This window comes from Neovison vison, chromosome 2, assembly GCF_020171115.1.
Source record: "Neovison vison isolate M4711 chromosome 2, ASM_NN_V1, whole genome shotgun sequence".
NCBI lineage: Eukaryota > Metazoa > Chordata > Mammalia > Carnivora > Mustelidae > Neogale > Neogale vison.
This window is the reverse complement of record NC_058092.1, coordinates 42,137,580-42,151,438: the sequence shown is the minus strand read 5'-3', so window position 1 is coordinate 42,151,438 and position 13,859 is coordinate 42,137,580. Positions and strand designations below refer to the sequence as shown.

Sequence of the window (13,859 nt, the reverse complement as noted above, 5' to 3'; positions counted from 1 at the left end):
GATCTTTGATACTGACAATGAATACTGAACTGATAAATACAAATAAAAACATATTTTTCTTTTACAACAAAAGGCAAACAAACTATAGGGAACAACAGTAAGACTGGTGAAGATACCAAATGAGTAAAGTATGTTTCAGGTCTGTGTCATGCTTGGGAGGACAAAAATCCTGTGTGGGAGGCAGAATTCTGTCTGCCTCCTGTAAATATACCTTGTTTAATAACCTCTCCTTGAGTGATGGCAGCACCTATGAATATAATGGAATGTACCCCCAAAGTCAGGTTATTAATCAGTGAGCTTTGAGTTAATCAGTAGGGAGATTATCAGCATGGGCTGATAAATCTAGATCTAGGCAGAGACATACTCCTGCTGACCTGGAAGAAAGGAAACATCATTGTTGTAAACTATCCATGGAGCCAGGAAGCCATGGAACTGCAGGCAGCGTCTGGGAGCCAAGAGGATTACCCAACCAATAGCTATCAAGAAAATGCCACCACCTAGGTCTGTGATTTAGATAAACCTTTAACACCTCTCATTTTCCTCATCTAAAAAACAAAGAGTTTGTAGCAGATGATCTAAGACACCTCCTAGTCCCAGTATTTTATGAGGTGTGAAATGATTCCTAGTTGAGGAGACACTCTTATGGCTCACTTGTTTATGCCTCTGAAATGCTCTTACTCAGATATATATGCACATGCCCCCATCTATATTATAGATAACATTTAAAATAGCTTACATGAGTTATAGTCTGACTTTAGACATCACCATTATTTTACTATCCACTTCAAAGTAATTTTGTTGTATAAATTTTGCATTTTAATCTGATAGTTCAAAATAAATTCTACTGATACATAAGGATAATTCTGAAAAGTGAGTAACCGCTTATGGTAAAATATTTTAATGACTCATGCAATGATTCTCAGCCTTTCCTTGCTGGTAAATCTCAGAGTTCCAGTCACAGCTCGAGTCTCCTCTCAGGGACCGAACTCATTCACAACCACAGTTTCAACAATCACATAAAAGTTAGGTCTCCCAAATCTCAGATCTACTACCTGAGGTCCATACTCATATTTTCATTGTCCATTTACATAACACCATCTGTTGTCAATATTTCAAACTCAACACACTGGACAAAGAACCAGCCTCCCACTCCTCTGCCAAATCTGTTCTTCTATTTATTATCTTGATGAATAAGAACAAAGTCCACTCAGATGTCCAAGTCGGAAATTTGAAGCCACTTGGACTTGTTCCCTCTCACCCCTCACATCTAGTTACCAAACACTATTGAACCGACACATCACTGTCTTTTATTTCTTCTCAATATTCTTTGTTCCCACTGCTATTACTTAATTACCTTATTAAATCCTGATAATTTAATTTCTTACTGGATCCTGATAATAGATTTTTTTAAATTAATTTTTTAAAAAGATTTTATTTTTTATTTGACAGAGAGAGCGCTCACAAGTAGGCAGAGAGGCAGGCAGAGAGAGTGGAGGAAGCAGGCTCCCCGCCGAGCAGACAGCCCAATGTAGGACCCGATCCTGACCCTGATATCATGACCTGACCCGAAAGGCAGAGGCTTAACCCATTGAGCCACCCAGGCGCCCCTTGAAAATCAATTTTAAAATAACAAAGTATAGGTGAGGATATAGAGAAAAGAGACCCTCATGAACCATTGCTGGTAATGTAAACTGGTGCAGTCACTAAGGAAAACAGCATGGAGGTTCCTCAAAAATAAAAAATAGAACTGGGGCCCCTGGGTGGCTCAGTCAGTTGAGTGTCTGACTCCTGATTCTGGCTCAAGTCATGATCTCAGGCTCCTCGGATTTAGCCCTGCACTCAGTGTGGAGTCTGCTTGGGATTCTCTCTCTCCCTCTCTGTCTCTGCCCCTCCCTCCCTCACACTCTCTCTCTAAAATAAATAAATAAAATCTTTAAATAAATAAATATAGAATTTTGTGTAAGATGGCAGAGAAGTAGGAGACCCTGTTTCAACCAGTCCCCTGAAGTGAGCTAATTATCTACCAGAACACTCTGAACACCCATGAAACCAGCTTGAGATATAGGATTATACACTTCTGAATCCCTACAGGGGCAGAAGACACCAGTAGACAGGTAAAGCATACTAGGAATGGTCGGACTGATATCAGAGGATAAAAAGGAGGAGGGAGTCACCAGAAGCAACCCATTGGAAAGTAATACCCCAATACAAAAGTGCCCTGTGATTGCGGACCAGCATTGACTTGGAGTCTAGTTAAAAGCATTCAAAAAGAGCAAAAGATCTTAAAGAGCAACTCGTGGAATTGGGCAGTCACCAGCAGGCCTAAGCCCTGGACCCAGATTGGCCACTGCCGGCAACTACCGGTGCCAGAGAAAGTCCGTCAGCAGCGTAGCCTCCAGTTCCTGGTCCCAGAGCCCCCAGGGTTGCAAAGCTTAAGGGAGTCTGGTGGGCACTCTCTAGAATCATAGCCTTTTGCATCCGTGTTCACTGTGCGACCAGGATCTGAAACATGCTCCCCAACTGTGCCTGAGAGTGTTCCATATAGGTGCTAGCCAGTGGTCTATAGGACCAGCGGAGAGTCTGAACACTCCCAACCTGGACTTGAAAGAACTACCCCAGACAGCAGTCTAGGCAAAGGCAGCCATCGGAAGCAGGCTCCCTAGACCAACATCCCTCGCAGTTATGGCATGGGGGTGCAGGGACAGGCGGGTGCTTCAGGCCATGAGAGACCATCTGGGGTCTCCGCTGGGGACTAAACTTCTGAAAAGCCGCAAAAAGCTGCCAAATAACAAAAACCTCCAGAGAACAAAAGCCTGAAAAACCGGTTTCCACAGAGTCCAGCCCCTTGACAGGGAGCAGGAGGACTCAGCCCAAGAAAGACCAACTAAAAAACAACACGGCAGGCCCCTGCACCAGAAAGCCAGCCAAAAGAAGGAGCAAAAGAACCAGAGGACAACCACCACTGGGTTCCCATAAAACTGTAAAACCCCAATATCAGGGGAAAACAATTTAGCTCCCGGTATTGTCCTAAAACCTGTATATTTCATAGTACTACTTTTTTTTTTTTTTTTTTAAGATTTTATTTATTTGTCAGAGAGATAGAGTACAGGCAGGTAGAGTGGCAGGCAGAGGCAGAGGGAAAAGCAGGCTCTCTGCGGAGCAAGCTCCCCACGGAGCAAGGAGCCCAATGCAGAACTCGATCCCAGGACACCAGGACGATGACCTGAGCCGAAGGCAGCCGCTTAACTGACTGAGCCACCCAGGTATCCCACTACTTTTATTTTTTATTCATTCTCACTATTCTTGTCCTTTTTAATTTCTTTTAACCTATTTACCATTACAACTAGAGGTTTAAAATTTTTTTTTTTTAAGATTTTATTTTATTTGACAGAGAGAGATCACAAGTAGGCAGAGAGGCAGGCAGAGAGAGAGAGAGGAGGAAGCAGGCTCCCTGCAGAGCAGAGAGCCCGATGTGGAACTCGATCCCAGGACCCTGAGATCATGACCTGAGCCGAAGGCAGCGGCTCAACCCACTGAGCCACCCATACAACATATTCAACAATAACCTTTTAACTTGAACTTTTTTCATACATATACCTGTATTTTTCTTTTTTTTTCTATTTTATCTCTAATATACATATAGATCATATAGATATAAACTTCAAGGTAATCCTCTTTCCCTAATCAATACTACCCCTATATATAAACCACTTTTTATCTCCCTTTATCTCTGGAAAGTTGAGTCTTTTAACAAAGATATCAAGATACACCCAGTAAGAATCAAAATAACCTTCCTCGCCCACATCGAGGATTTATAACCACCCTCCCATCTTCTTCTTCTGTCACTGTTTCTGTGTATTTGTTTTTGTTCTGGGATTACATAAATCTCATCCTTGGGGTTCATTTTGGCTGGGATCTTTTTTTTTTTTTTCTTGTCATTTACTTTTTGTTTGTCCATTTTTGTTTGTATACCTTATATATCTTACCTTTGGGGCCCATTCTGGCTGGGTCTTTTTTTTTTTTTCTGTCTCTCCTTCTCTTTTTTCTTTCTTTTTGGTGGTGACTTCCAATTGCTCAGAAGCGTTCCAGTGTGCACCCTGCCTGGATCGCAGTTCATATATTCAGCTACACATCCCCTCAACCACCTCTCACCAAAATGACTAGGAGGAGGAACACCCAACAGAGGAAAAATTCAGAGACTGTGCCCTCTCCATCAGAGCTATTGGATATGGACATAAACAGTATGTCTGAAAGGGAATTCAGGGTAACAATTATCCAGGCAATGGCTAGGTTGGAGAAAACCATTAGTGACTACATGGAATCCGATTAAGGCAGAAGTGAGAGGCGAGGCGCCAGGGAAGAAGTTAAAAATGCTATCAATGAGATCCAAATACTCTAAATACTCTAAATACTCTAGCAGCTATGGTAACTGAGACAGAAGACAGAATTAGTGATCTAGAGGACAAACTGATAGAGAAAAAGGATCAGGAGGAGCCCTGGAACAAACAGCTTAGAAGCCATGAAAACAGAATTAAGGAAATAAGTGATGCCATGAAATGTTCCAATGTCAGAATTATTGGGATCCCTGAGGGGGTGGAGAAAGAAAGAAGACCAGAAGATATAGCTGAACAAATTCTCCATGAAAACTCTCCCAATGTGGGGAATGGACCCAATGTTCGTGTCCTAGAGACAGAAAGATCAACCCCCAAGATGAGTGATCTCGAGGCACCTGATTACAAGACTGATGAATCATAATTTTAGACAAGAGATCTCAGAGAGGCTAGGGGGAAAAGCTTCCTTACATACAGAGGAAGGTCCATCAGAATAACGTCAGACCTGTAAACAGAAACCTGGCAAGCCAGAAGGGGCTGGCAAGACATATTCAGGGCACTAAATGAGAAGAACATGCAGCCACAAATACTTTATCCCGCAAGGTTGACATTCAAAATGGATGGAGAGATAAAGAGCTTCCAAGACCAGTAAGGTTTAAGAGAATATGTGACCACCAAGCCAGCACTATAAGAAATATTAAGTGGGGGTTCTATAAAAGAAGAAAGAATAAATAAATAAATAAAGAAGAAAGAACCCAAGAGTGTCATAAAACAGAAATTTACAAAGACAATCTATAGAAACAAGGACTTCACAGGCAACATGATGTCAATAAAAATGTCTCTTTCAATAATCACTCTCAACGTGAACAGCCCAAACCCTCCCATAAAACAGCAGAGGGTTGCAGATTGGATAAAATGACAGGACCTGTCCATATGCTGTCTACAAGAGACCCATTTGGAACCTAAGGATATATCCAGACTGAAAGTGAAGGGATGGAGGAGCATCTTTCATGCCAATGGGCCTCAAAAGAAAGCTGGGGTAGTGATTCTCATATCAGATAAATTAGATTTTAAACTAAAGACTGTAGTCAGAGATAAAGAAGGACACTACATCATTCTTAAAGGGTCTATCCACCAAGAAGATCTAACAATTACAAATATTTATGCCTCCAATACAGGAGCAACTACATAAGATGACCATTAATTAAGATAAAGAGTCATACTGATATGAATACATTAATAGTAGAGAATCTTAACATGCCACACTCAGTAACAGACAAATCATCCAAGCAGAAAATCAATAAAGAAACAAGAGCATTGAATGACATTGGACCAGATGGACCTCATAGATATACAGAACATTCCACCATAAAACAAAAGAATACTCATTCTTCTCGAGCACACATGGAACTTTCTCCAGAACAGACCACATACTGGGTCACAAATCAGGGCTCAACTGATACCAAAATTGAGATTACTCCCTGCATATTCTCAGACCAAAATGCTATGAAACTGGAACTCAACCACAAGAAAAAGTTTGGAAGGAATTCAAACACTTGGAAGCTAAAGACCACTCTGCTTAAGGATATTTGGATTAGGGGTTCCTGGGTGGCTCAATGGGTTAAGCCTCTGCTTTCAGCTCGGGTCATGATCTCAGGGTCCTGGAATCGAACCCCGCATTGGGCTCTCTGCTCAGCGGCGAGCCTGCTTCCCCATTTTTCTCTGCCTAGCTGTGATCTCTTTCTCTGTCAAATAAATAAATAAAATCCTAACAAAAAAAAAAAGAATGTTTGGATTAACCACGAAATCAAAGAGGAACTTAAGACAATTCATGAAAACCAATGAGAATGAAGACACCGGTTCAAAATCTATGGCAAAGGCAGTCCTAAGGGGGAAATACATAACCATACAAGCCTCCTTCAAAAAAATGAAAAATCCAGAATACACCAGCTCTCTTTACACCTTAAAAAACTGAAGAATCAACAAAAAATTAAGCCAACCCCACACACAAGAAGGGAAATGATCAAGATTAGAGCAGAGATCAATGAGATAGAAACTAGAGATACAGTAGAACACATCAACGAAACAAGAAGCTGGTTTTTTGAAAGAATCAATAAGATCGATAAACCACTGGCCAAACTAATCCAAAAGAAAAGAGAGAGGACCCAAATTAATAAAATTATGAATGAAAAGGGAGAGATCATGACTAACACCAAGAAAACAGAAACAATCATCAGATGATCAACAGTTATATGCCAATAGGTTAAGCAACCTAGATGAAATGGATGCATTCCTGGAAACCTGTAAGCTTCCAAAACTGAATCAGGAATAAACTGACAACCTGAATAGACGAATATCTAGTAATGAGACTGAACCAGTGATCAAAAACCTCCCAAAAAAACAAGAGCCCAGGACCTGACAGATTCCCTGGAGAACTCTACCTAACATTCAAAGAAAAATAACACCTATTCTCCTAAAGCTGTTTCAAAAGACAGAAACAGAAGGAAAACTTCCAGACTCTTTTTTTGAAGCCAGCATTACCCTGATACCCAAACCAGGCAAGACCCCGCCAAAAAGGAGGATTTTAGACCAACATCCCTGATGAATATGGATGCCAAGATTCCCAACAAGATCCTAGCTAATAGGATCCAACAGTGCATTAAAAAGATTATCCACCATGACCAGGTGGGATTTATCCATGAGAGGCAAGGGTGGTCCAACATTCACAAATCAATTAATGTGACACAACAGATCAATAAGAGAAGACACAAGAACTACATGGTCCTCTCAATTGATGCAGAAAAAGCATTTGACAAGATACAGCATATGTTCCTGATTAAAACTCTTCAAAGTATTGGGATAGAGGGAATATTCCTCAACTTCATAAAATCCATCTATGAAAAACCCACAGTGAATATCATCCTCAATGGGAAAAAGCTGACAGCCTTCCCTTTGAGATCAGGAACATGACAATGATGTCCACTCTTGCCACTGTTGTTCAACGTACTAGAAGTCCTAGCAACAGCAGTCAGACAACAAAAAGAAATAAAAGATACTCAAATTGGCAAAGAAGAAGTCAAACTCTCTCTCGTTGCAGATGACATGATACTTTATAAGGAAAACCCAAATGACTCCACCCCAATTCAGTAATGTGGCAGGATACAAAATCAATGTACAGAAATCAGCTGCTTTCTTATACACTAACAATGAAAAAAATAGAAAGGGAAATTAGAGAACAGATTCCATTTACTATAGCACTGAGAACCATAAGATACCTGGGAATAAACCCAACCGAAGAGGTAAAAGATCTGTACTCAGGAATTACAGAACACTCATGAAAGAAACTGAAGAAGACACAAAAAGATGGAAGATCATTCCATGCTCATGGATCAGAAGAAAAAACATTGTTAAAATGTCTATACTGCCTAGAGCCATCAATATTCTCATTGCCATCCCAATCAAAATTCCACCAGCATTCTTCAAAGAGCTGGAACAAACAATCCTAAAATTTGTATGGAACCAGAAGAGACCCCGAATTGCTAAGGAAATGTTGAAAAAGAAAAACAAAACTGGGGGAATGATGTTGGCTGATTTCAAGCTTTACCGCAAAGCTGTGATCACCAAGACAGCATGGTACTGGCACAAAAACAGACGCATAGACCAGTGGAACAGAGTAGAAAGCCCACATGTGGACCCTCAACTCTATGGTGAAATAATCTTTGACAAAGCAGGAAAAAATACACAGTGGAAAAAAGTCTCTTCAATAAATGGTGCTGGGAAAATTGGACAGCTGTGTGTAGAAGAAGGAAACTCGACCATTCTCTTACACCATACACAAAGATAAAATGGAAATGGGTAAAAAAAACTCAACATGAAGCAGGAGTCTATCAAAATCCTAGAGGAGAACACAGACAGTAACCTCTTCGACATCAGCCACAGCAACTTCTTTCAAGACATGTCTCGAAAGGCAAAGGAAACAAAAGGGAAAATGAACTTTTGGGACTTCATCAAAATCAAAAGCTTCTGCACAGCAAAGGAAACAGTCAACAAAACACAGAGGCAACCCACGGAATGGGAGAGGATATTCGCAAATGACACTACAAAGGGCTGATATCCAAGTTCTATAAAGAACTCCTCAAACTCAACACACACAAAACATATAATATGTCAAAAAATGACATCAGTTGATCATTGGCTCGGTGGGTTAAAGCCTCTGCCTTCGGCTCAGGTCGTGATCTCAGGGTCCTGAGATCAAGCCCCGTATCATGCTCTCTGCTCAGCAGGGAGCCTGCTTCCTCCTCTCTCTGCCTGCCACTCTGCCTACTTGTGATCTCCCTCTCAATCTCCCTCTCTCTCTCTCTCTCTCTCTCTGTCAAATAAATAAATAAATAAATCTTTTTAAAAAAATAAATAAATGGACAGAAGACATGAACAGACACTTTAAAGAAGACAGACAAATGGCCAACAGACACATGAAAGTATGTTTATCATCATTAGCCAGCAGGGAGATTCAAATCAAAACCACACTGAGATACCACCTTACACCATTTAAAATGGCCAAAATCAACAAGACAGTAAACAACAAGTGTTGAAGAGGATGTGGAGAAAGGGGAATCCTCTTACACTGTTGGTGGGAATGCAAGTTGGTACAGCCACTTTGGAAAACAGTGTGGAGATTCCTTAGGAAATTAAAAATAGAGTTACCCTATGACCCTGTAATTGTACTACTGGGTATTTACTTCAAAGATACAGATGTCGTGAAAAGGGCCACCTGTACTCCAATGTTCATAGCAGCAATGGCCACAGTTGACAAACTGTGGAAAGAACCAAGATGCCCTTCAACGGACGAATGGATAAAGAAGATATTGTCCATATATACAATGGAGTATTATGCCTCCATCAGAAAGGATGAACACCCAACTTTTGTATCAACATGAACAGGACTGGGAGAGATTATGCTGAGTGAAATAAGTCAAGCAGAGACAGTCAATTATCTTATGGTTTCACTTACTTGTGGAGCATAAGGAATAACACGGAAGACACTGGGAGATGGAGAAGAGAAGAGAATTGGGAGAAATTGGAAGAAGAGACCATGAGAGACTGTGGACTATGAGAAACAAACTGAGGGTTTGAAAGGGGGAGGTGGGTGATGGGTGAGCCTGGTGGTGGGTATTAAGGAGGGCATGTATTGCATGGAGCACTGGGTATGGTACATGAACAATGAATTTTGGAACACTGAAAAAAAATAAAATAATAAAATAATAAATAAACATAAAAGACAGAACTACCATATGATCTAGCAATTCCACTTATGGGTATGACGAGAATGAAAACACTAACTTGAAAAAAGATCTGCAGCCCATGTTTGTTACAACATCATTTACATTAGCCAAGACATGGAAACAACCTAAGTATCTATCAACAGGTGAATGGATAAAGAAAATGTGATGTGTATATACACTGTGGAATATTATTCTGCCATTAAAAAAAAAATTCTGGGGGCGCCTGGGTGGCTCAGTGGTTTAAAGCCTCTGCCTTCGGCTCAGGTCATGATCCCAGGGTCCTGGGATTGAGCCCTGCATTGGGCTCTCTGCTCAACAGGAAGCCTGTGTCCTCGTTGCTCTCTGCCTGCCTCTCTGCCTACTTGTGATCTCTGTCTGTCAAATAAATAAAATCCTAAAAAAAAAAAATTTCTGTCACTTGCAACAACACGGATGGAACTCAGTGGCATTATTTTAAGTAAAATAAGCTAGACAGAGAAAGACAAATAACATATGATTTCACATTTATATATAGAATCTAAAAAACAAACAAAAAACCATAGGACACCTAGACACAGGATGGGGGTTGAGAGGGTAGGTAAAATCAGTGAAAGAGGGCGCCTGGGTGGCTCAGTGGGTTAAGCCGCTGCCTTCGGCTCAGGTCATGATCTCAGGGTCCTGGGATCGAGTCCCGCATCGGGCTCTCTGCTCTGCAGGGAGCCTGCTTCCTCCTCTCTCTCTCTCTGCCTGCCTCTCTGCCTACTTGTAATCTCTCTCTGTCAAATAAATAAATAAAATCTTTAAAAAAAAAAAATCAGTGAAAGAGGTCAAAGGTACAAAATTCCAGTTGTAAGATAAGGTAGTGAGGGTGTATATACAGCATGGGAACTATAGTTAGCAACACTATTGTATACTTGAAAGCTGCTAATAGAGTAGATCTTAAAAGTTTTCATCAGCAAGAAAAAAAAAACTGAAAATGGATGTTAACTAGACTTACTGTGATCATTTCACAGTAAATACAAATATCAAATCATTATATTTTACATCTGAAACTAACAGTACATGTCAATTATATCTCAATAAAAAAATACTTAAGTCAATCTTACTGGGGTATAATTTCATGCTATAAAACCCAGAGACTTTAAGTATATAGTTCAATATGGTTTTGACAAATGTAAACATTCATGTAACCACCATCCCTATCACTATATAAAATATTTATATAATCCCAGAAAATTCCCAGGGCCCCTCTGTAGTCAGTTGCAACCCCTGCAACCCCAACTCACCCCAGGCAAACACTGATCTAATTTCTATCACCACAGACTCATTTTGCCTATTCTAGAGAATCATGTAAATACAATCACATAATAGGTACTTTTTTGTGCCTGGCTTCTTTCATTCAGCACAATGTCTGTGATATTCATCCATGTTGTTGTATGCATCAGCAGTTTGTTTTTATTGTCGAGCAATACCCTAGTGCTTATCCACTATATTTTTTTGTTTACCTACTGTAACTGCTTTTTAACTCGCTCTACCTGCCAGCAGATACATAGACTTTGATCCATTTTCATATTGCTTCTGAAGTCATCTTTCTAAAATGCAAATCTGCCTGTGTCACTCATTTTTTTCAGTTGTTCCTCATTGCCTACTCAGTAAAAGATGGACCCCTGAACAAGATTTTCATGAACCTCCCATGCTTTAGCACCTAATTCCTCCTCAAAACCCATATGAATATACAGTTGCTTGGATCCCCAATGCCATTTCGCTATTTATAGTTTTTATATGTGAATCCATCCAAATCAGGGAGAAAAGTGACTGTTTCCAGTCATTTCTGGAAATAAATTTAGGTTCTGAGTATTATATAGCCTGAAGGCTCTAAATGAATTCATATTAATCCTATACATTTTGGAACTGACACAGTAAATACTAAAGTATACTTCATAGGTATGTGGTAAGTTATCGATGTACTGTCTTGTCCTCATGTAATATAACACTTAACTATCACAAAGACTAAGACATAAAGGTATAATCTTTTATGGATAAGCTATAATCACACTAAAGATGCAATTTTATATCCTGCTTTTGTCCTTACTTCAAGAGCATTTTACGTGTTGTTACACTTTATTCATAAATATTACTTTTGATGGCTAAAAAGTGTTCGAAAAAAGAAGTGTACATCTAATTAGTATAACACAGTTTTAAACCTTCTCCTATAGTTGGGCATTTAGGTTACCGCTAAATTTTTGTGTTAAATTTAAGTAATGCTAAAATAAACACTTCATGTATAAAGTATATTTTACAATTTAGATAATTTTTTTTTTTGGCACAGAATCCCACAAGGGGAATTACTATATTCAGAAAGTATAAATAGGGGCGCCTGTGTGGCTCAGTGGGTTAAGCCTCTGCCTTCAGCTCAGGTTGTGATCCCACGGTCCTAGGATCCGAGCCCCACATCGGGCTGTCTGCTCAGCGGGGAGCTTGCTTCCTCCTCTTTCTGTCTGCTTCTCTGCCTACTTGTGATCTCTCTGTCAAATAAATAAAATCTTTAAAAAAAAAAAAAAGAAGGGCGCCTGGGTGGCTCACTGGGTTAAAGCCTCTGCCTTCAACTCAGGTCATGATCCCAGGGTCCTGGGATTGAGCCCCGCATCGGGCCCTCTGCTCCTCGGAGAGCCTGCTTCCTCCCCTCTCTCTGCCTGCCTCTCTGCCTACTTGTAATCTCTGTCTGTCAAATAAATAAATAAAATCTTTAAAAAAATTTTTTTTAAAAATTTAAAAAAAGAAAGTATAAATAATTTATGGTTTTAGTATATTTATAAGATATCACCATATACTACACAGAAATAATTTTAATACCCTGGTCAACCTCACTCCTCTTTTTAAGCCTTGTTCCTCAGAGACAATCTCTATTATTCATTTGTTACAGTTAGTATACTACTCTTTCCCTATTTGCCAACCACAGATACTGTTTTTTAACTTCCTGTTATGATAATGAGAATTTAGCTAAACTAACCACTTCTTACCTCCTCTGTTAAATCAGAGGAGGCTAAGTTTGTAATGCCAAATAATGCACATAAATATATTTCTTCTCTCTCAACTTATAATGTCTTTTTATTAGTATCCTTAGTCTTTTCCAGTAGCTATGCATCTACTTTTACATTGGGAGGGCAAACAACATTTATGATTTATTTTGAAACCATAATAAAGTTGCTCATGTCAGTGGTTTTTAAAAACCTGAAAAGTAAATAAATAATATTTACATTACGATTATATAGATATTGTTAACTGAAGAAACAAGTAGTAAGTTATGATTATGCTTCTTTTTACCAGGTACCAATATTATGATCCCTAACACACTCAAAGAAAAATATTCTTACATCATGGTCAATGGATTATCTTGTAACTTTGATTCCAGCCTTTATAAAATAGTAACAGCCACATGAGGTAAAGTACTAAAATTTATATTTCCTTAAGCCTTAGCAAGTTCTAACTTGCTGCTGATACAAAGTCCAATGCCAGACTTCCAAATTAATGACTATTATTTTGCATCTGAGTCCAAAAATTTTTATCATCTTTTTTTAAAAGATTTTATTTATTTGACAGAGAGAGAGAGCACAAGCAGAGGGAGGGGTAGAGGGAGAAGCAGACACCCTGCTAAGTAGGGAGCCTGATTCAGGGCTTGATCTCAGGACCCCAGGAGCACACCAGAGCAGAAGGCAGACATTTAACCAAATGATCCACCCCAGAACCCTGCACCATTTTTTTTTTTTTTTTTTTTTTTTAAAAAGTATGCTCCATACTCCAGCTTGTAGCCAAGCATGGGGCTTGAATTCATGACCCCGAGATCAAGACCTGAGCTGAAGTCAAGATTTGGATGCTTAACCAACTGAGCCGCCCAGGCACCCCCTGAAATTTTTATTGTCTTATAAAGGGTGCAGACAAAGTCATAAAGCATTCCCACCTGCCAGAGCATCTCGATAAAGCTGCACAAAATGATTAAAGATATCCTTCGGCAAACACTTTTCATCTGGTAGACACTGTAGAAGGATGACTATCTCAGATTGGCCCACTGCATGCATTCCCTTGGTTGTGAAACACCAGCACTTCCTGTTCACATCTATGAATGGAATAAAAATATAAAAGTAAGACATTCTCCTCAATCCTTACCTTTAAAAAAATGCACAGAAATCTGATAAAATATAGTAAAGAATAAAATGTATTATACTGAATCTGTACAATTCAACTGTGAACTATTAATACAAAGAACCAA

At 39.5% G+C, this 13,859-nt stretch overlaps 1 protein-coding gene across 3 annotated transcripts in view; it reads right to left on the bottom strand.

Annotated features, from left to right (window-relative positions):
• The window catches only part of ZFYVE9 (zinc finger FYVE-type containing 9), a 142,981-nt gene that overhangs the window by 62,172 nt on the left and 66,950 nt on the right, over window positions 1–13,859 (bottom strand). For all 3 annotated transcript variants that reach the window (XM_044238227.1, XM_044238226.1, XM_044238228.1), the window contains one exon: window positions 13,551–13,706. In XM_044238227.1, the coding sequence (XP_044094162.1) occupies window positions 13,551–13,706 (156 nt within the window). The remainder of the gene's footprint in view (window positions 1–13,550; window positions 13,707–13,859) is intronic.